Source organism: Eulemur rufifrons, chromosome 1 (assembly GCF_041146395.1).
Source record: "Eulemur rufifrons isolate Redbay chromosome 1, OSU_ERuf_1, whole genome shotgun sequence".
NCBI classification, from domain to species: Eukaryota; Metazoa; Chordata; class Mammalia; order Primates; family Lemuridae; genus Eulemur; species Eulemur rufifrons.
The window spans coordinates 32,052,037-32,073,018 of NC_090983.1; the positions used below are offsets into that span (position 1 = coordinate 32,052,037).

At 42.8% G+C, this 20,982-nt stretch overlaps 1 protein-coding gene across 8 annotated transcripts in view; it reads right to left on the reverse strand.

The window, feature by feature from the left end:
- Positions 1-9,550: 9,550 nt before the first annotated feature.
- Positions 9,551-20,982, reverse strand: part of SPATS2L (spermatogenesis associated serine rich 2 like) — a 152,324-nt gene continuing 140,892 nt past the window's right edge. For all 8 annotated transcript variants that reach the window (XM_069488255.1, XM_069487915.1, XM_069488454.1 and 5 more), the window contains 4 exons: positions 18,583-18,692; positions 15,940-16,042; positions 13,119-13,339; positions 9,551-10,415 (listed from right to left, as the gene is read on the reverse strand). In XM_069488255.1, coding sequence (XP_069344356.1) covers positions 10,020-10,415; positions 13,119-13,339; positions 15,940-16,042; positions 18,583-18,692 — 830 coding nt within the window. In that variant the 3' untranslated portion in view covers positions 9,551-10,019. The remainder of the gene's footprint in view (positions 10,416-13,118; positions 13,340-15,939; positions 16,043-18,582; positions 18,693-20,982) is intronic.

Consider the following 20,982-nt stretch of genomic DNA (forward strand, 5'->3'; position numbering starts at 1 on the left):
ACTCTTTTCTGTTAGCAGACTGACTTATGTATACCACAAGGAGATCTTTCGGAATAAGAACTATACAACATGCCTTTGGAATAAATTGTTAAAATATCTTATTTTAATTTGAATAGTGAAGTTTTGAAAGTACTTTGAAAAAAGTTAAAAGTTTAACTTTTTAACTAAAGTTAGTATTTGTTTTTCAGAAATGACCATTGAAGAGTCCTTCTGATTAGACATATGATTTTTTATGCATAAAATTTCCATATAACTTGAATTTAATATTTTTAAACAGAATATTTTTTATTAATTCTCTATTTTTTCATGACTATTCAGTTGTGTGTGTTTATTCTTAAGTGTTATGTTTTGTAATTGGATCACATATTTCTGCTTTCAGTGAGCAGTATACCTTCAGTGTTTTAAAAGATGAGTTCATAAGGCGTGGTACTTTTTACTCGAATGCTTATCATTGTATTTGCATTGCTTTGAAAGAGTAAAGTAAATTTACTCAAAGCATTGCTTTTTACAAAATAAAGTAAAACTTTTCCATAAAAAAGTGGCATTTTCTTCGACCATACTTACTTAAGCTCTGGAGTCCTTTAGTAGTTTGAAAGCTTGTTAGTTTATATGGTTTATCTGTTCCTGCTACAGAATTGCCTTCTTGTCCAGGTAATGTATGAAATGGTTAAACCAATTTTGGATACCCATCCATCTACTAGCAACTTTTTAAATAGGTGGTTTATTTGGCTAGAAAAAGTGATTATTTGAAGATCTCTAATGACATTATCCTGTGGAATATGTAAAATAATTCAGTCACCTTTGAAAAATGTTATTATAGAGAATCCAGGCCTTCTAAAACTGAAAAACCTAGTTAATTTTTAGAACTACCAATCTGGACATTATTAGTACCATTGATCTAGGACATTTTGAGTTGCTGATTCATGTAAGAATACTAGCAAACATATATAACATGTACTTTATACATAATAAACATTTATCTAGAAAGGAAACACATTGAAGATCAATCGTGGGTGATTCACCTGACATCCTCCATTTCTTCGCAGTAAGTAGTTTAAAGGAAATCTATTTAGCATACATAGTCTTTATAAGGGGAGTGACTTTGGGTAATCTCTGGAGGCTGGTGCAGCTGAGCTGGGGAGCGGCAACTGATCCCTTGTGGGTATCAGGAGTCTAAGTCAAGTTCGGAATGTTCCTGGAACATGAACATTATTTGGGTGTGGTTCCCTGTGGATTAACTTAATTTTGCATGAAAAATTTTTTTCTTAATAGCAGACTCTGCAAACATAAGAGAGTTGGTAACTCATCATAACCCATTGCCCTTCCTGGGAAAATAAGGAAAAAAAAGGAAAGCTTTGTAAATAGTGATTTGAGAAGAAGGTTTATGCAGTTGGATCAGGGGACACAGAAATTCTTAATGGTAAGTAGGATATTTAAGTAGTGCTCATATAAAAAAGGTAATTGACTGCACTCTTTCAGGTAATCTGTGTTGAAAACTGGTTTGCCCTGACTAAAACTGGTTAGTTGTGTCATGGAGAGCCCAAGGCTGGCAGTGGGGACCTACCGAAGGATTTCTTTTGTTTATATTGCCTTGTATTACAGTTTATAAAGTATTTTCATATATGTTATTCCTTGCTTTTTATTTTCAGAACAATACCATGATGAAGGTAGTCTTTCCCAAATTGCAGAGACCAAGCAAATGAGGTTCAGAAAAGTTAATGTTATGTGATAGAGAGCTCTCTCTCTCACATGGGTGCGTGCACACACACACACACACACACACACACACATTTTGGCCCTGTAATCTGATTTCTGCAGAATAACACAGCATCACTCTGACTAACATAAAAGCTAGAGGGAGAAAGTAAACATAAAAGTCTATGAATTTGCTTAATATTTGAGGTTTTTGAGCAGGAAAGTATTAAAATATTAGATTACTTGTCTGTCTCATACTAGACAAGGACTCTGTCGCTTCGCTAACAGTAGGGCCTGGTACACAGTAGGCCTTTCATAAATTTCTCAACAGTTGAGGGCAATCCCCTGCCTCCAAATTATTTTAGAAAATTTATCTGGTAGCAATCTTCATGGGGTGTGGAAACTGGTTTCTGACCTTGTGGAGTTTATACTGTCAGGAGAACAAAAGAGGTGCTTGTGAAAGTTCCTTAGTAGAGTGAATATCGCTAATGACCACAATCGCTGTTGGTAATGACCATAGTAGTTATGTAACTTAAGCTGTTTACAGTAATTCAGAGACATGCATCAGCAGATCCCCAAGAAGTTCATGGCCAATGCTTCCTGACTCTTGAGAGAGGAAAGCGGCAGTCTGGCCTCTCCCCTCCTGCTTCAGTGCATCTCCTTTGCTGATGCAATTTCCTTTTCATTCACAGATTGAATGCCGTTCCCTCCTTAGCAACAGCTGACATTGCAAAACTAGTTGACTGACTTTCCAGTCCATGTTTCAATACAGCATAATTATTATTCAGCTATACCTTGATTTGTAAAGAAGAAATTAACGTACGAGCACATTGGCTTTATCTGAGAAATCGTTCATAGAAAGCTTTTGATTTACATAGCATTTTCAATGTGCACAAAGGCCCGTGGCAGTAAATTGTTCTGTAAAGGGAAGAATGCTAATGTTCTATGAATATGAGGTTGCCTTATAAAGGATTGCCCCATACCTGTAATCTCTTTGAATAGCTTTAATCTACATTTGGCAGGATACTGCTTAGATACTAAATGGAAAGTATGAACTTAATAAAACAAAGGGAAAGAGCTTCTATAGCAAATGAAAAGTGTTTTTGAAAGATTTACGTGTGTGTATTCGTAAATTAACTAGGAACTTTTTAATTATGAAAAACACTGTCATTGTCCCATATGCTGAAACTCTTCCTTGAAGACTGTCAACAAGTTGCTGATTCCTCAGTCAGCGAGCAGTGGATGAGTGATTTTTTGTTGAGGGCTGCAGTTAGTATGCAGGGTTTCAAGCTTGTAGGATAGCCAAAAAAAGAAACATCATGAATAGCTAACAGGAAAAAAAAATTGGTTTCCAGCTGTTTCCAGAATTTCATGCTCATGGAATTTGGTTGGTGGTGCAGTCTCAAAGGGGCCATTTTCACTTATAGTCCTGTCAGCCTCATAAGACACACATGGTTTACATTGTTACAGAAAAGCTAATTTTTCTCTGTTCGCATGTGTTGCCTCAGCTCATACACATTTCATATTTGCCAGCTAAATGGTTTCTGATGTAGGCTGTGGCTAAGACAAATAGAATTTTATAGTAACTGTCAGTCAGTATTCTGCCCTACTTGTTTATTTAACAGCTTTTCATTTTTTAATGTTGCTTTTCATACTTTTCATTTGTTTCTTTCACCTTGAAACCCTCATTGCCTTAGTAAAATTCTGCTGAGCTCCAGGTATGAATTTGGGGGCCTGGGGCTTAGAAGAGAAACTTGTTTTAAACAGAAAGCATGTGAGGGAAAGAAAAGGTATATTTGCTAAAGTTGGGAAAAAGACAAATATTGCTACTTTCTGCCAAGATTTCTTAAAATTTTGCACATTTCTGCTTCAATAATAGCTCTTTCAAGAATTCATCCTCCATTCTCTTGGTGTGGAAGACCTGGGAAGTCAGTTTCTGTGTTGATAACGCTCGTGGTGCAAGGACGTTGGAAATTGTACATTTAGACCCCGGCTACAGGTCAGTCTGGAGCTGGTATTCTGGGCTGAACCAGTCAAGAACCCAGCATTGCTGGAGGAATCAAGGCTACATGTCCTCACTCTCTACTCTGTCTCTGTTCCCTTTATACAAATCCTTCATATCTTCTAGATCAGGGTTTCTCACCAGTGGCGTTACTGACATTTGGACCCCAGATAATTCTTTATTGTCAGGATTATACTGTGCGTTATAGTATGTTTAGCAGCGTCCCTGGCCAGCATCCCCTGCCCCAGATGTGACAATCAAAAATATCCCAGACTTTTCCAAAAGTCTCCTGGAGAGAGGAGAGGTGTATCAATGGTCCCCAGCTGAGAACCATTGCTCTAGTTGGGTGACTTAGAGCAGTAACTGCTGTCCTCACTGGGGGCTGTGGGTGAGTAGGAGAATGCTGGAGTTGGGCCGCAGGCAGGAGTGGAGCCGCGGGAACCCAGGGAGAGTGTGATAACAAAGGAAGGATGGCTCAGGCCTGCCAGTGCAAAAATCTGTCCTTTTAGCTCCCAGTTACATTTCTGGTTTTAGCATAGTGTTTGAAACATTTTTGTTTGCCGTTGTTGCCAAGCAACTACCTAATAAAAACCAAGATGTATGCTTCTAAGCACTTTGTACATTAACTTATTTACTACACTAACTTATGATGTAGGTGTGTATAATCAGCCCCATGTTACCAGTGGGGAACCTGAAGCACAGAGGAGTTAGGTGAGCTGCATAGATGCAGCAAGAGGCAAAGTCAGGACTCACATCTGTGTCATCTTACTCCAGAGTCCAGGCCCCTAAGCACTGTGCGAGGCCTCCTCCTGTTCCCAGAGAACAGCTAGATAGAACTTAGAGTCTTCTGTATGCTGCATAGCTATTAATAGTGGTTATATTGATCAGATACCCTCACAGTGCTCTCTGGGGGTGTGCTAGTTACCAACTCACTGCCTCTCACTTCCAAATCCACTCTTTATTGCCCTCATTGTGAGATTGGAGCTGGACCCTGGAAATACTTCTCTCTTGTCAGCTGGTATGATGTGAAGCTTTGTTACTGAAGGGACACTGCAGGACAAGAGGCCTTTGCTTCCTGGTTTGGTGTGTGTCCCTGTGTTCTTGCTCTTGCAGTGCTTGGTCTGGGTGGGGGACACCCGGTGGCCTTCACCTTCAGCAAGCACTGCCTAGTGCAGATTCCTGTTCAGTGGGTCCTGCTGGGTCCCCAGATAATTCAACACCGCCAGTATGGGTGGCTTCCTGGGGAGTTTTGCTGGAGCCCCAGCTAGATTCCCAGTGAGTTCAGTGGCACCTGGCAGGTGCATTCCTGGCGAGTCGGTCAGCACCTCTGAGGGAAGCTCCCTGGTGTTTCCAGGGCTCTGTGGGTGGCTTCTTTCTTGCCACTTCCAGCCTGCAGCACCTCAGTGAGCTGCTCTGCCCCCGTGGGCCACAGCCACACCCTTCCCAGCAAGGTCTGAATCAGCCTCGAGGGTGGGGGGAGGCTCTTTCAAACTTGTTCCTTCCTTGGGCACTCTGCCTTACCTCTGGTAGTGACTGTTCCCTGTATCTGCTATTCCTGCATTCTTTAGCATTCTTACCCCTTAGTAGCGATTCCCCTGTTACTCATTATTTCTATTGATCTATTTTCCCCACATAAATTTATAAAGCTTCCCCATTAAATTACTCTGTGGTTACTTTCTCCTGCCTGGAACCCATATAAAATGCCGGGCATTATTCCAAATGCTTTGCGGATATTAACTTATCCAATCCTTATAACAACCCTGTGAGGTAGGCATGGTTACCTGCCCCATTTTTCCATGGAGAAACCAAGGTAATGAGATGTTTAGAAACTTGCCCAAGTTTACACAGCCAGTAGGTGGCGGAGCCTGGACTTGAATCCAGGCGGGAGGCCTCTGAGGGTCGCTCTCTCTTTAGCGGCTCTGCTCTCTCTTCTCATCTCCCCTAGAATCGTCTTACTGAATTGTTTTGCACAAGCCATTTAGAGTCAGCATGTTCTGGAGGTATTGGAGTTGCTCACTCATTCATATCTTCTCTCTCCTCCTTTCAATCAGTATTTATGAAGCGCCTACTATGTGTCAGGCATTGGCAGAAGGGTAATGACATTATTGGCTGGCTTATTTCACAGTGGTGGTAATTTACAAAAATTGTCTGTTCTCTCAAAAGACTAGGAATAGTTAAATCTAATTCAAATTTAACTATCTGAGGTTAAAAATAAGATAGTTCTCTGTTTTTGACAAGAAACGCTTTTTTACAGTTATTTTTCTGTAGCAGTTTGGTTACTGTCGCAGTCATGGTTCTGGAATAATTTTTTTTTTTTTTTTTTGCCAGAAATCTACATACTTTCTCAGACATATAAGTTTGCTTTAGAATTTATTTATTGTTTTGTAACAGTTGTGTGTGGCAATTCTTCTGATGAAACTCGAACTTAGTGGTAGCAACGGGGCTCCACTGAGCTGTGGGAAAAAGCACAGATCACAGACAAACGGGCTTCTGAAAATTAGTCATAAAAAGTCTGTAGGAACCTTGTGTGCTGAGAGCAAACTTGTGTGTTTCCCAGCCAGAATGACTGGATCCAGACGGGAGAGCCTTTGCCCGCAGGGCTGCTATCATGAGATTAAATGCTGGTTTTGGCTGATCTGCCTCCAAGGATTGGGGCCCTGGTTCCTTGAATCTAAGAACAGACAGAAAACTTTCTTAGGATTTATAAAGGCTTGTTGGAAAAAAGCAAAAGCATGAAAAAAAAAATTCCTTGTAATGGCTTGTAAAGAATAGTATTAAAACTGTGCTTCAAATTCCTAGCTAATTAACACGAGAATCACCGGGACTTAGCAATTCTTTCTAATTTTTCTCACAAAATTAGAGCAATTAAGATGACTCAGTACTTTTGGGAAAATGCTGGAGCAATGTATTAGTTGGATTATCTTTTTTTTTTTTTTTTTCGGTCTTTTGCTATTTTATAGTTTGCAGTTTGCTTATGAAATTTAACAACGGGTGACCGGCTCATTCTTTGGCTTCATTGTTAGTACCCAGGGGCAATCTGGGGTCCTGCCCCACCAATGCTTGAATTTTAGGTACAGTCTCTGAAACAAGTACAGTTAAAAAAAAAAAGTGCCGTTAGAGATTTCATAGATGCTGTCACTGGAATATTTGTTGAGAAATGAAATTTTACCATCTCCAGACACACGAGGGCACTCACAAACAGGCAGCGTTGGGTGCAGCGTACAAAAGGAGGGAGGGAGGGAGGAGGAAGCTCTTTGTCAAAGGTAGTGTGGAATTCAGGCATCTCCCTATCTGGTTGCAGACCGGCTTGGGGTAATTGGTCTAGGAAGAGAACTAGGCAGGCCCTTGGTCCTCACTTCTCCCTGCTAAATCAAGACTGAGCTTTAAATCTGGGTTTTCAGGGAGTCAGAATTCCCAAGTCTGTTACTTTAGCAAAAAAACTGCTTCTAGTCTGGTAACCTTCCCCATTAACCTCATTTGATGTTGCTTTCCTAAGAATGTATAATTAGAATCTTTTCTGATGCCAGCAGAATTGAACTGCTAGTGAACTGAGCTTTAAATTGGATGTGTTGTGTTTCTAGTTCCTTTCTCCAAACTATTGTATAGCCCCTTGAGAGTGAATTTTGCAGTGACTTGTGTTTAACTTTCTGTGTCTTGCTGCATTAAGCACTTCTAGGGTAGGATCAACAGGACAGAGCTGGAGTATATAGAGATTCTCAAATGAAATGTAAATTTGGAACGTAATTGGGAACCCAACAGGGAGGTTTGGATTTCACAGATGAATCTTGGTGAAAGGTCCATGTGGTACAATGTAGGTGAGTTTTAAAGTTATTCAATCTTCATGGGTATTTAACTGTTTTAACCTCTCCTAGGCAAATATTTATGAGAGAATCTATTCTTTTGACTATTATACATTAAGCTGAGTGATTAGAGTGTTCACAGCCCTTGGATTTTTTTTAAAGGAGTTGAAAATATTTTCAAAGAATAGCAGAATACGACCCCGTTTTCTAGGATTACACCAATGGTTCCATCAGAACAGATGAAGATATGTAATATAATATTTAAATGCCCTGACATTGGCACTAAAATACCAAAATCACCATTTCAAAAATGCAAATTAGCAAATGCTCACATGCCCAGGGTGTATACAAAAGGCAAAAAACTAGGGAAAAATGTAATCAGGTCTTAATAATTTTTAGCATTCTTTTGTTTCTTTTCAGTGAACTGGGAGTGTTTGCTATGTGCTTAGGAATGTGTTTGAGCTTTCTTAACCCCAAGAGCAACATGACGGAGTGAGTCAAGGTTAAGAATGGTTGAGTTCAACTCTGACAAAGGCAGGTGCACTCTTGACCTGGCAACTCCATGTTGCAAGAATTATTTGACTCATCCTTAAAGCTGTCACATTTGAACTGACATTTTTCAGTGGTGAGAGCAAAAATTACTACACAAAAATTGTGTAAAATCCTTCTGTCTTGTAATAGATAAATTCAGGGCCTCAGATGGCGTAAACAGGGACTGCAGTCCTGAACATTTATCTTTCTTATTTGAACGAACAACTCTTCCTTCCTTCCTGGAATGTGACTTAACATTTTGAATTCCTATTAAATCTCTGGGTACACCCAGAGACCTCAGAAAGCTCTCTACAGAGAGAGCAAACATCCTCCTCTACTTGGCAAAAGAAGAAACAGATGCTTGCGTGGCTTGCAGGCTCAGCTGCTCTGGGCTGCTTTGTGGAAGAGAATCAGTGAACCTGGGTTGCCAGGAAAAATGTTCATGTTGAGCTGAGAATAAGCATTTGCACTTGAAAGTAACCAACAAATCGGTAGGACACGTTAGTGCAATGGAAGCAGCACCCAGGCTGCACTGTCCTGCAGTCAACGGCAGGGGAATTGGGGCTACTTGGTGTGTGGGCCACCCAGTATCCATCTCCCTTCCTGGGGCTCTTCTCTGTACAGCCCAGGTGCTCCTGGGAGCTGCCCACACCTCAGCTCCAGGGGCGGGCTCTGATGAGTCTATGCTAAGTAGTACATCCCACTTGGATGACTGGTTTAGGGAAAGGCCTACAAGCAATTCAAAATGTAAATTAGTAAATGCTCTCATGCCCAGGGTCTATAAAAAAGGCAAGAAACTGGGGAAAAATGTAATCAGGTCTTAACACTTTATAGCACTCTTTTGTTTCCTTTCAGTAAACTGGGAGTGTTTGCTGTGTGCTTAGGAATGTGTTTGCACTTTCTTAATCCCAAGAGCAACATGAGGGAATGAGTCAAGGTTAAGAGTGGTTGGGTCCAACTCTTTGCTGGGACTTCTGAGAAAGATACTTGCTTCAGGTAGAAGCTACCTGGACAACTTTTTTCTTCTGGACACTGTGGGGAAAGAGACTTGAGTCCTAGGAGCCAGCCGGCCATTTGCCACCATTCTGAATACAATGTCAACCTAAGGAGGAAGGGAGATCTGAGGTAATCAAGAGAAATCAGCTGTAACCCTGATCAAATTGGACCCAACTGGACTTTGCACTCACTGAACCAATAAATTCTCTTTATTAAGCTAGGCTGATCCAAGGTTTATGTTACTTGCAACCAAGGTTCCCAACTGCCACGTGGTGTCTAAGATGATTGGGGTGAGTATCCATCTATCCAATCTGTGTGTAACCCAACTGAAAGGACACTATTTTTTCTGAAAGGGTACTTGTCCCAAGGGAAACAGTTTAGTACAGACCTTTGAGCCTCAACTTCCAGTCTCTGAAGTTTTCTTGAAAGTACTACACAGTACACTCAATAACAAGGTGGGTATCAACAAAAGCAACAAGCCAGGTGTCAAATGCAGCATATTTTAATTTGTTTCAAATAAAGCAATATATGTATATATATATTTTTCAGAAAAACACCAGATGTTAAATTCTACAAAAGCGCATGTGTCCTCAGCAGATCACGTTTGTCTCATCATTAAGAATTCTTTTTTTTTTTTTTTTAACATTAACTCTCTAAAGACGATCAACGGACTGACATCACCGCTACGACATAGGTTGCTAACTGAGCCTCTGATCTTCAGCCACATCTTGATTTTCCTAACAAATGAGTAAATACTGCCTGGCTAAAATGCTGCAAAGTCTTGATGAGAGAAAGCGTCGACAGATCAAGCAAAGCCATGAAAGTTATGAAGCAAGCTAGAGCTGATTATTAGAATTAGTAAAAATGATTAAAGAGAGGATGACACAACCATACAGGAATTGTATATTCTGATTGACTCTCTTTTGGCAGCGAATTGGGTCAGCACCTCGGGCAGGGAACCAAAATGAGTGAAAACTGCTCTTTTCTCTGCTAGCTCAGGCCACCAACGTCACAGCCGGGACTGAGAGAACCGTGGCATCTGTGGAAACTTCTATTCTCGTGGGGCAGAGGTTGCACTGTGAAACCCTCCCGACGTTACCCCGGAAGGGCCTGGCCTCGGAGGCGTCTGCCGGGTGCTGCCTTCTCCGGGGCTTTTCAGAATGGGCTGGGGCCTCAGGGTTCTTTGTCCCCAAGGGGGCCTCTTGATTTTTGGTGCTGCCTTTGTTTTTGGGACGGAAGCCGTTGTGCGGCTGTCTTCTGTGTTCGTGGCGGCTGCTGCCCTTCCCCATCGGATCAGCCTCGTTGCCACTGCCCTGGGCCTTGGCAGGCCCATTTAGCCTGTTGTTATGATACTGTGGGTTAAATCTTCGTCTTTGGCTGGAAGACCCATTCTACCAAAAAAGAAAGGAGATAAGTATCAGATGCCAGCAAACCACAGATGACACCAGTAGACATCAGGGAAACCAAATCTCTAGGCCACAAGTGAGCTTTTTACACACCTAAGAAGAATATGAAAACATGAAAATGAGGTCAGGCAGATAAAATCCTTAATCTTAAAGAATAGTGGACTGTCTTGTAAATGGAACTGTAAGGAAATTACTGATGCTGAAAGAGGTTACAGAAGCATAAGACAGACAATTCAAAAACTGGGCCAAATAAAACCCACAAAGTATGCTTCAAATATAGCACAATGAAATGTAACACAGGGGCAGGGAAATGATGATTCTCTACCATGAAAAGTTCTGAGACATTCTGTATAGACTATGTAACAAGAATTCTAATTAAAAACATGAAGAAAAAAGTAAAATTCTGTATAAATTTTCTTCTCTAAAGCAGTTTTTCTAATTTATTTCAAAACAAATATCATGATAGTTCAGAAATATTATCTTTGGCAAATACACGGATGAAGTGTATCTGGGGGACCGTGGTGGGGGGTGGAGGTAAGGAGTAATTCCACAGAGGTCATTAGTTCTAAACTTTTTGCAGTTCTAAAGATATAAATTTTGAAGCCTCATTCTGAGAAATCACTCTTTCAACAAATCAGTAGCCAAAAACATAAATAGATGAGAAAGAGGGAAGCAATGGATTAAACCTGTCTGTCCCTCTGCAAGGAAACGCTCTCTGAACTCCTTGAGGTCAATAATAGCCAGGACCCACTGAGCGCTTACAGTGTGCCAGGCACCCAGGGAGGTGCTTTGGCATGCATTCCCTCATTTAGCACCACAGTCGGCCTTGATGGTACCTGCCAATATCTGCCTCATTTTACTGTTGAGGATACTGCATTTAAGGGATTTGCCCAAGGTCTATAGTTGGGTAATGGTGGAGCCATTCCTACTTCATGTACTATCTCTTGTCAAGATTCATAAGTAGGTTGTTAAATAAACACAGACCTTTTTTGAAAATCAAACTATTAAAACATGTACTTTCATGAGTTACATATATGTAAAGTTCTTAATTTGTGCACTGTGACTGGATGGTATAGGTTTAGGGCCCAACCCCCAATAACTCAGGGCCCAGGGCAAGAGTACAAATGCAGGCCCACATGCCCTACGTCCGAATACTGTCTTCCTACCTCTGGCTCCCCCCACACCGTGAGGGGTCCTTGCACATGGGACAGTGGACATTCCCACCCGCACACCTACGCTTTGCCCCCACTCCCACAAACCACCCTTTGGACTTATGGGTGTGCAAAGTGTCAATGTGGTCTGCCCTCTGGATGATGGACCCAGGGAAGTGGTCCTAACAGACGCTGTGAGTGGGCTTCAGATCCCTTAGGAATAGAATTCCAGGATCTCGAGTACTTGGAGCGTCCTCTAGAAGGGAGAGTGCAGATTCTGGTGGTCGTGTCTCCTGGGTCTCACTGACTCCTCGCTCTGTGGGGCAGGCCCTGGCTGGGGGAGGGCTGGAAGGGTCACTCTTAAGCTCAGGGCCAGCCGAAGGGCCCTCCTTGCCTGGGTCTACAGTGTTCTGACTTAGATATTTGAGTGTATTTCACCTTAAATGAGCCATCACCTAAAATGCTAAAACAGTGAGCTGAAAAAGTATCTACATAGATAGCATTTAATTTGGCCTCGTTTGTTTTTAAAGAAATTGTGAAAAGGAAACTCTAAGACTAAATTTTAGACTTAATTTTAGCATGGTGTTTAATAATGAACAAAGGACAAAAGCTGTGAATGATCTTTAATCGATGAGTCTATGAAATCCTCCTTGTTAAAGTGCTGTTTTAAAGCCCATGAAGACATTCACGGCCAGCGAAGTGCCTGCCAGTGCCATTAATGGGAATTCTAAAAAACCAAGACAACAAAACCCAACAGGGCACTTGTTAGAAAACCAGCATTTTAAAATACTAAAAAGAAAAAAAGGGTCTTTTTCTTATCATGAAAGGTGACTTTATAGCACGTGCAACTTCCATATCATCTGATTCCATTTCCTGTTAATTCTCCAACGAGAAGGAGGAAATCACCTCCCAAAGGTACAGTGGAGAAGCAGGAGAGAAGGAAGATTGTCCTTTGGAAACCTTTCCAGAGGTCATAGTAGATAAGAATGAATGATGCCATTTTGAAATGTATTTTCTTTCCTGAAATCTCAAGAGAAGAGAAGTTTGCACTAACTTTGGTCTCTTATTGATAGACTAAACATAAGTGGGAATTAAAAGATCTTATAAAACAAATGCCAGGTTTCCTCTCATTACTAGTTTCAGTGACCAGGTTCTGAATCTTGCTCCTGAGTCTGTGTGGGTTCTTTCTATGCATGGGGCGCTATGGGACCTGGGGATGGTGGCCTCAGGGATACGAGAAGAGCCGTTTCTGTTGGGTGGCCTCTGCCAGTGCTGTTTGAGGGTGCACACAGGCCACTTCGTCCACGCGGGCAAGCACCCGTGAGGTGTGGGCTGGATGGACCAGGGCAGCTCCTGTGGGGCCAGCCAGGCAGGGTTGCTGGGGTGGGGGAGCCTGGGTGTGCCCCTAGGAAGCTCAGCATCTAGCAGTTGCTGTTTCCTTCCTCTAGAAACAGGTGGCTGCTTCCCCAGCACCATGCACCCAGTGTCTGCGGGACCCCTGCAGGCAGCATTAGGTGACCTCCCCGGAGCAGCTTACCTGCTTGTTAGCTGGCATGGCCTGGTGAGAGGGGTCGGCAGTGCTGGGAAGGCTGCTCACCATCTTGGGGTTTGCAGCTTTGCCCTCAGAGGGCCTGTTGTGATTGGATGATTTTCTGGTAAAGTTACTCTGTTTCCCAGAGGTTGCTGCATGAGCATTCAGCAGAGGCAGCAAGGAGCTGCAGGGAGTTCTTGAAGAATAGTTGTTCTTTGGATGTGTAACTGCAACAAGAAAGTGCTTGGTGTTACAGGTCGCCTCTCGCACGCTGCTGCCTCAGGAGCCCATTAGGAAATGCTGGGAGATGAAGAAACTGACAGAGTGCCATAAAAACACTCAGAAAAGTTTCTTTTTTGAAAGTTGACACTTGAAAGGGCACCTTGGCACTTAGAGACCACCCAGTTTCTCCTGTGGGAATCACTGAACTGTGATGACAGCATAATCACCCGAGTTGGGAGACATTTGTAGGAAATAAGACATAGCTGAGCAACTTAAATATTATTCTTTAGGTCAAGAACCACCAAGGGAAGAGAGATAATGAGACCTGAGGTTCCCTTTCTGGCCACGTCTGCAAATGCTCTCTGCTTTGTAGGTTCTCCATCACCAAACCCATCCTCCCCGTCCTGATCAGACCCCTAGGCCAGTCGGTGCTGCAGAGACACAGAAAGACCAGGAGCTATGCGGACACCCTGGCCTTTCAGAACCACGAAGTTCTGAGAGCACGGGAATGGGTGCTATTGGGTGTTAGGAATTCTGTCACTCGGGGTTATGCATATCCCCTGGTCATAGGGCCAGGCCTGCCAGCCCCTAAGGCATCTTGTGTGCTCCGCTGGAGCTACATCGTCCAGCCGTCCATCAGCCCCGTTTCCTGCAGCCTCGTTGCAGACGGGCCCCACTCCCAATGCCGCAGGCAACAGGCTGATCAGGCAGACCCCTGTCGGGGCTCAGGGCTCAGGCCGGTCTGTTCAGCGTTTGTTATTACCATGCCAGCTGGTTTTGAAAGTGCTGGTTTCTGATGGGATGATTTCTACGTGATGCTGCTGCACCGGGGCCAAAGGAAATCAATTCAAGGATAAGGCCATACCCGGCCCTCACAGTTCACCAAAATCTGGCTGCCAGGCTGGACTGGACAGCAAGGCCTTTCTCTGAATCTTAAAATTGTCTTCAATTTTTAAAAGCAATTTTCTTTGCTCCCTTTGTTGGATCAGACTTAATCCCAGGGTTCTGCTAGAGGATCAGGAGTGACCAGTAGGGACCACAAAACATTAGAAATGGAAAAGACAGGGACATAGCTCCAGTCCCTTCATTGTATAGGTAAGGCGGGACAGCAAGTTGGGGGCTGTCCAGGCATGACTGGGGGGGGGGGGGGGGTTTCTGTACCTCTTCTTGCTCACCAGATTCAGTTTCATGGGGTCATTATTTCCTACAGCTCAGAGACCACTACTTCTGGTTCAGTAGCTGTGGGCTCTCAACGTGCTCAACAAAGCCAAGAAGGAAAGGGCCTCTGGAGGATTATTGTCCCAAACATGCGGGGTTGCCTTCCGCAGTGGACAGTTGTGATTTGGTGAGGGACAGTTTCTCCCACTAGATGGCACTTGGGGTGCCCTGGAGAACAGTGGGCGAAGGGGCACCTCCCACCCCGCCCTGGGAGGGCTGATGGAGAGGCGCTCGGCACCAGTGTCTTGCTGGTCGGCAGGCTGAACGGAAACTAGGATGGCAGGGACAATTCCAGCTGGGAACCAGACTCTGCTTTCTCAGACATGGGGCAAAAGCTGGGGACAGAGAGTGGCAAATAGGGAGATTCTTTCATAAAGGAAGGCGCACACAGGAATAAAAAGAAAATAATTTCAGAGAAGGGCAGTCAGAAAATCAGATAATTGCCAAAGATGTGTGAACAAGGACGCTCACAGCAGTGTTACTTTCATGGTAAAAAACTACAAAGAACCTAAATGCCACAATCAGAGGACTGGTTATGTCAATTATATTTGAGCAAATTATCAGTTAAATATATTAACATGGAAAAATGTCTACCATAGATTGCGAAGTGATAAAAGCCAATGGTATTACTATTTAAGTATGTAGTATCGTACAGTTAATTATATTATAATACAAAATGCAGCCAAATCTTAATGTTCGGCTGGCTCCAAGGCTGCAGACTGCCCATGTCCCTCACTAGTTCTCCTTCCTCCTTGTGGCCATCCTTAAAGCCACTTTAGTACTTGGTCTCCTTCCCCTCGTGGGTGGGCTGGTGGAGGGGGAAAAATATTGGCCAATTTTGTTGCACATTAGCTGCTCTAATTAAGGCTTAATAGGGAACAAGACTAAAGCTAATGGCTGAGCGAAGTCTCTCATTATCTGCAGACCTCGCTCAGCGTAGGGAACCCAGGGCTGAGGCTTAGGGCACTGCAGCAGCGCGGGCACAACAGCTGGGCCCTGCACAACAATAGCTGATTGTTCCCAGGCTTATTAGGGAGACTCGCTCTCTGCCTAACGTGTTCCTGTAGAACCCAGGCTGTTTGAAATCCGAGAGGCAGTTTATGTGACGGTGTTTAAGAAAAGTTTGCAAAAGGTATAATAAACCAGTTGACCTGTTCTGTTCCGCTTAATAAATCCTGGAGATTTACTGATGGGCAGTGGCATTTGAAGACTTTAAGTTCAAATCTTGACATTTCTAGTGACTTGTGTCATGAGCATAGATCATTAAATCTCTTTAGACCTCACTTTAGCCCCCTGGGGAGACTGCACACCTGACATTCCTGGTATCAACTCCAAACAGCACCAAGCTTACTCACACAGAATTATTTAGCAAGTATGCAAAACTTACTTTCTCCGCAGAGCATGATTTGGGCCTTCAGCTGTTCGATGTCACAGGAGAATCGGGCAGCCTTCCCGAGCTCTTCGTCATATTTACGCTCGCTGACAAAGTGCTGGAGGGGAGAGAAGTGAAGCAGGAGCCCCACAATTACGGATTCATTCACTCAGGTCTCCGGGTGCCCGATGACGGCGCTGGCCCGGTGGGATCATTCTAGCCTGGCACTGTGAGGTTCCATCAGTCAGCCTTGGTTCTGACCTGCCTGGGGCATGCTCACCTCCTTGTGCAGGGAACATGTGAGGGTCCTGTCTTTCTCCTGTCTGGGCTTAGACAAAATGTGTGTCTGACTCATCTATTTGACCTTGCAGCACCTATCACCCTCCTTCTAGGAATTTTCTGGGTTGCATTCTGGCAGGGGCTTCCTAGTTTGGCCAAGTGCCTGCTAAGGTATTACCCGTCCAGAAAAAACACACCATTCTTCCTAGACACCTATCCGTATTTTAACAGGGAACCAGAAAAATCCCCAAAGCCTTAAGTGTCTAGAAAATATTATCTTGAATGGCAGAATTTCAAGGGCTGTTAAAGAAAGGGGAAAAGAGATTATTTCTCAATTCATTTAAAATTAAGATCTATGTGTAGATGACAGAGTGAGAAATACAGAAATAACTATGACTCAGTCCCTCCTTGAGTCTACCAGGGAGTTCAGCACATGGCAAGGGAAACACATACCATGAAGTACAATACAAGGTAAAATGCAGTTGGTGTTTCAGGAATATAAAAGAGGAAGAAATTATTTCTTACTTTGGGAAGTGGGGAAACAGCTACGTAAAAGGGAACATTTGAGCTGGAACATTAAAAAAATTATTGAACACTTACCAGACAGTGACCAAATTCTTAACAGATAATCTCATTTTCACCTGATCACATTATTATGAAGTCATTACTATTATTATCTCTATTTTACAGATCAGGGAATTGAGGTTCTAAGAATCTAAGAGAATACGTCATTTATCCAAGGTCACAGAAGTAGAAAATTCTGCCGTCGGACTATTTCACTCCAAAGCCTGTGCCACTGACCATTTTATGATGAGTGGGATTTTGATAGGCAGAAATGAAACTTGAAAGATGAGTTGATTTCAACAGACCAGGAAGCTGGCAATTTCATATTCCTCACTTGATGTTCTGACAAGCTGGGAGCTTTGCAGGGGGAGATGCAAGTTGGAATATATATTGAAGTTCAGTTGTGGATTTTGTTCTGAGGGGAAGGGTTGCTCATACTGGGGGAGGCCAGACCTGCTTTGGGGTATAACTCTGGTCTTGGTGGAGGACAAAGCTGGAGGGAGACAGCGGAGGCAGAAAGACCAGTTAGGAGGCCATTGCAATTGGCTGGTTGGAAGCAACCAAGGCCAGACCAGACAGGGGAGAGGGAAAGACCTAGAGCTCTCTGCACTCTTGGGGGGTCCCTTCCCCACAGTGCCCCTTTCATGCTTAACAGGAGGGAGGGGACTGAAAAGTCACTTGCCACTTTCCATCATTCCCAACCAGTTGTATGCCTGGGTGAGCAGACAATCTTACTTCTAAAGCTAGCGGCAGCTGAGTCTTGCAACCACTCTAGTTTCCCAGGAGCTGGAGGGCATGTGCGCGTGTGCGTGTGTGTGTGTGTGTGTGTGTGTGTGTGTGTGTGTTTATTATACTAGGTGAAAAAAGGGAATTCATAAACTTCATCCTCCCATTTTGTTGTAAATACTTGTTCTTGCCGTCCTGGTAGCCATTTCCCCTGCTGGTAACTGTACCCCAATGCAGTGTTGAAGATCCACAGTCTTGGAGGGTCTGTCAATCAAGATGTCACACCCTGTCTGGGCCAGATGATGGATGTGACCCTGGTGGAGGCCAATCAGAGTCTCTCCCTTGGGGATCTGATCAAGTGGGTGGCACAAGGGCTGACGATGTCCAGGGGTCACGCACTCCAGTGGTGCCCTGAAGAGAGTGTCTTGTGATTCTTGCTTCCTACGTTACCCGACCCATCTCGGTTTCTGTCTAATTGTAGACCTGGGTCTTCAGGTCCCCTTCTGCTTTGGTGAGTTACACTCACATTCTTTCAAATTCTACTTGTTCTTGAGACTAGCCAGGGTCAGTTTCTGTTGCTTGCAATTGCAGAAATCTAACAAATACATATTTGAGGGGGGTATTCCTAATAAAAAGGCAACTAAGCTAGAAAAGGATATAGGAAAGAGGTCTCCATGGACTGCATGCTTTATAATCCTTACCGTTACACTAAGTTCATACTCAGCATGTGTTTACGTACCTGTGTATGTGTTTATGTACATACATATAAATTACATAGTGTGAAAATAATATCCCCCATCCCAGCTATAATTCATGGTTGAGCACATTTTATTTGGGTCAGTCTCTACTGGTGAAGAAAATAGCTTGTACCTCTCCTTTGTAATAATATATCCCTTCAAACCACATTATGCTTAAATACAGTGATTAGGTGGTTCTTCACCCTTTTGTATTCTCTATTTCAACCCCGTGGGAGAGAGCTGGGTGTATGATGTTAGGTCCTCAGAGAGCAGCACTCTGTGGATGCAAAACAAACATAATGGAGATCAGGTCTCTGGCTCCGGGTTGAGGCTGTGATATTTTAGAACTGACCTTAATTTCTGCCCTGAGTTCGGCCAGCTGCATCTCTGCCATCTGACTGGCTAGATCAGTAAGTCTCTTTAGTTCTTCTGCTTTCTTCTGACGAGCAGTCAGGATTTCCACTGCCAAAAAAGAAGGAATAACACATTAGGGCCAGAGATTTAAACATATTAAATGACCTAATTTCTTGGAGACAGTTCTCCCTCCACAGACCAATCACTTTGTTGGACCATGACTATGTTTTCTGAGTTGGTCACCGAGGCGGGTTCACCCTTGGTGCCCATTTCCAACAACTCATTTCCTCATGTCCCTATCCACCAATCGCCACACCAAACACAGTCCCTTCCGATTGATTGTCCACCCACACTCTTCATTCTCTCCATTAGTGTCTGATCTCACTTACTTACTTTAAACTTTCAAAATTTGTGAGTTACTTGGAACATCTATCTCTGAAAAAAGATACTTATTTAGATCCTATCTGAATGATATTGCAAAGATAGGGAGTCCACTAAGTAAAAATCATTCTGTATGTGCTACACTATTAAATTCTAACAGCAAAAAACCTTCTGAACTTCAACACATACTCACTTAGGGCAACTAGCTGTGTTATTGGAATTTGATATAAAAGTTTTATTTTATTAGGTTTTTTTTTGTGTGAGCTGCAAAGTGTCTCTGCTTTTGATGTACTGCAGATATGTTTCCATTTTGCAAAGACAGAGAAGTTTCAGACCAGAGTGTCTTAGGTCTTTGTTTTAAGTCTCCCCAATGGAAAATTTTCGAGAATGAGTCAAGCCAGCTTGAACTGGATTCATGTGCAATCTTTAGCATCTGCGCATGTAGCGAAGACACCAGGGAGTTCTCTGGCTCCGCATTTTCACACATCTGTCAAAAGAACTAAAGGTTCAAATAGAGGTAGTAGCCCACAGGTTAATTTGTGTATGTGTGTATGTGTGTGTGTGCATGTGTTTTCCAAAAGATTATGGGACTCAGAAACAATGAATATAAACAATGAATGTAAACATATGAGATTTAAGTATGAAGTTTGATCTTTTGATAGACAGACTTGTAGCTCTCTAATTCAAATCATATACGAATTGCCTTCATTTCTTCTGGACAAGCATTTTGAGTTATAAGAAAAGAGAAGCCCTCTAAGATGACATGCATGTAGAACTCATGTTCCATTCCTGGCTGAACAAGAATCACCTGCTTTATTAGACCAGATTCACAACACACACGCAGAGTCAAACAACATGATTTCTGATTTTAAGAGTTCTTAATTTATAAAATGTCAAAAACCAGTCATCTGAAAACCCCAAAAAGAAGTACAGAATCAACCAAGTGTTAGGATTTCTTGCAAACCATAAACTATTTTTCAGATAGACTGAGAGACATTATCTTTTTATGCTGATATCCATGTTGAGAAGTCAATAAAATAGTCAAAACTCATAATCTAAAATCATCTGCCAAACTATGCTAATCATAGCTACTTCCCTGGGGCTCCTCTTCCCCACCATGTATGTGGCCAGAGCACATACGTCTTGCTTGGTCCACATATTACTTTTACAAATTATTTGCCTACATTAAAAATGAGAACATTCCATTTGAAAGCTGAATTTTTGGCATCTCTTAAAATACTGGAATTTATGGCCACATTGGCTAGAATTCCTAGGTGGCACCAGCTGGCTAAAGCCGAGGAGCCACTGCCATTTGTAGATGGAGCCTGGTGCCCAGTGTGCTACAGTCTCCACCTGGCCCGCTTGGTGCATTAATGTTACCTGCCTGGCCCCTCTAAGCATCTCCAGTCACTCGTGGGATGATGGGGCAGAATGAACCATGCAGTTCTTTGTGTCCATGACATGTAGTACTGGTACACAAAGGGTGTCCAATACACTTGCGGAATGAGGAAGTCAGTGAATGAATGAATACATTACTTAAAAGGAATAACTAAAGGAGGGTGAAAGTTCCTTTTCTACAGGGGCCACTTAAGACTGTCTAGGATCCATACTTTTGAATGGTTATTTATTTATTTGCCGTTATAATTCAACATATGGATAGGACTAAAGTCTGTAGTATGAGAAAACGATTTGAGTGGGAAGATGGCAAAGTAAAATAAAACATAAATTCTGAAGGCCCAGACTTGGCAAGTAGTTAGGAAAGGGTCAGCAGACCCTGAGTGACTACACAGTTAAGCAGATCTGACTTTTCTTAGTGGATCATTTGTGGGACTGGTAACAATTAGGGGTCATTGTTCTTTTTGATTAAGTAGAACTTGGGCATTCATACCAAACAAAAGATTTTGTAGAAATAGATATAAATGGGCCCTAAAATAGGAATGCAGGTGCAAGATCACCAATAAATTCCGAGTTTTACGCTCATGCAAATGTGCATGGAAATGAATACTTTGCATCAGCA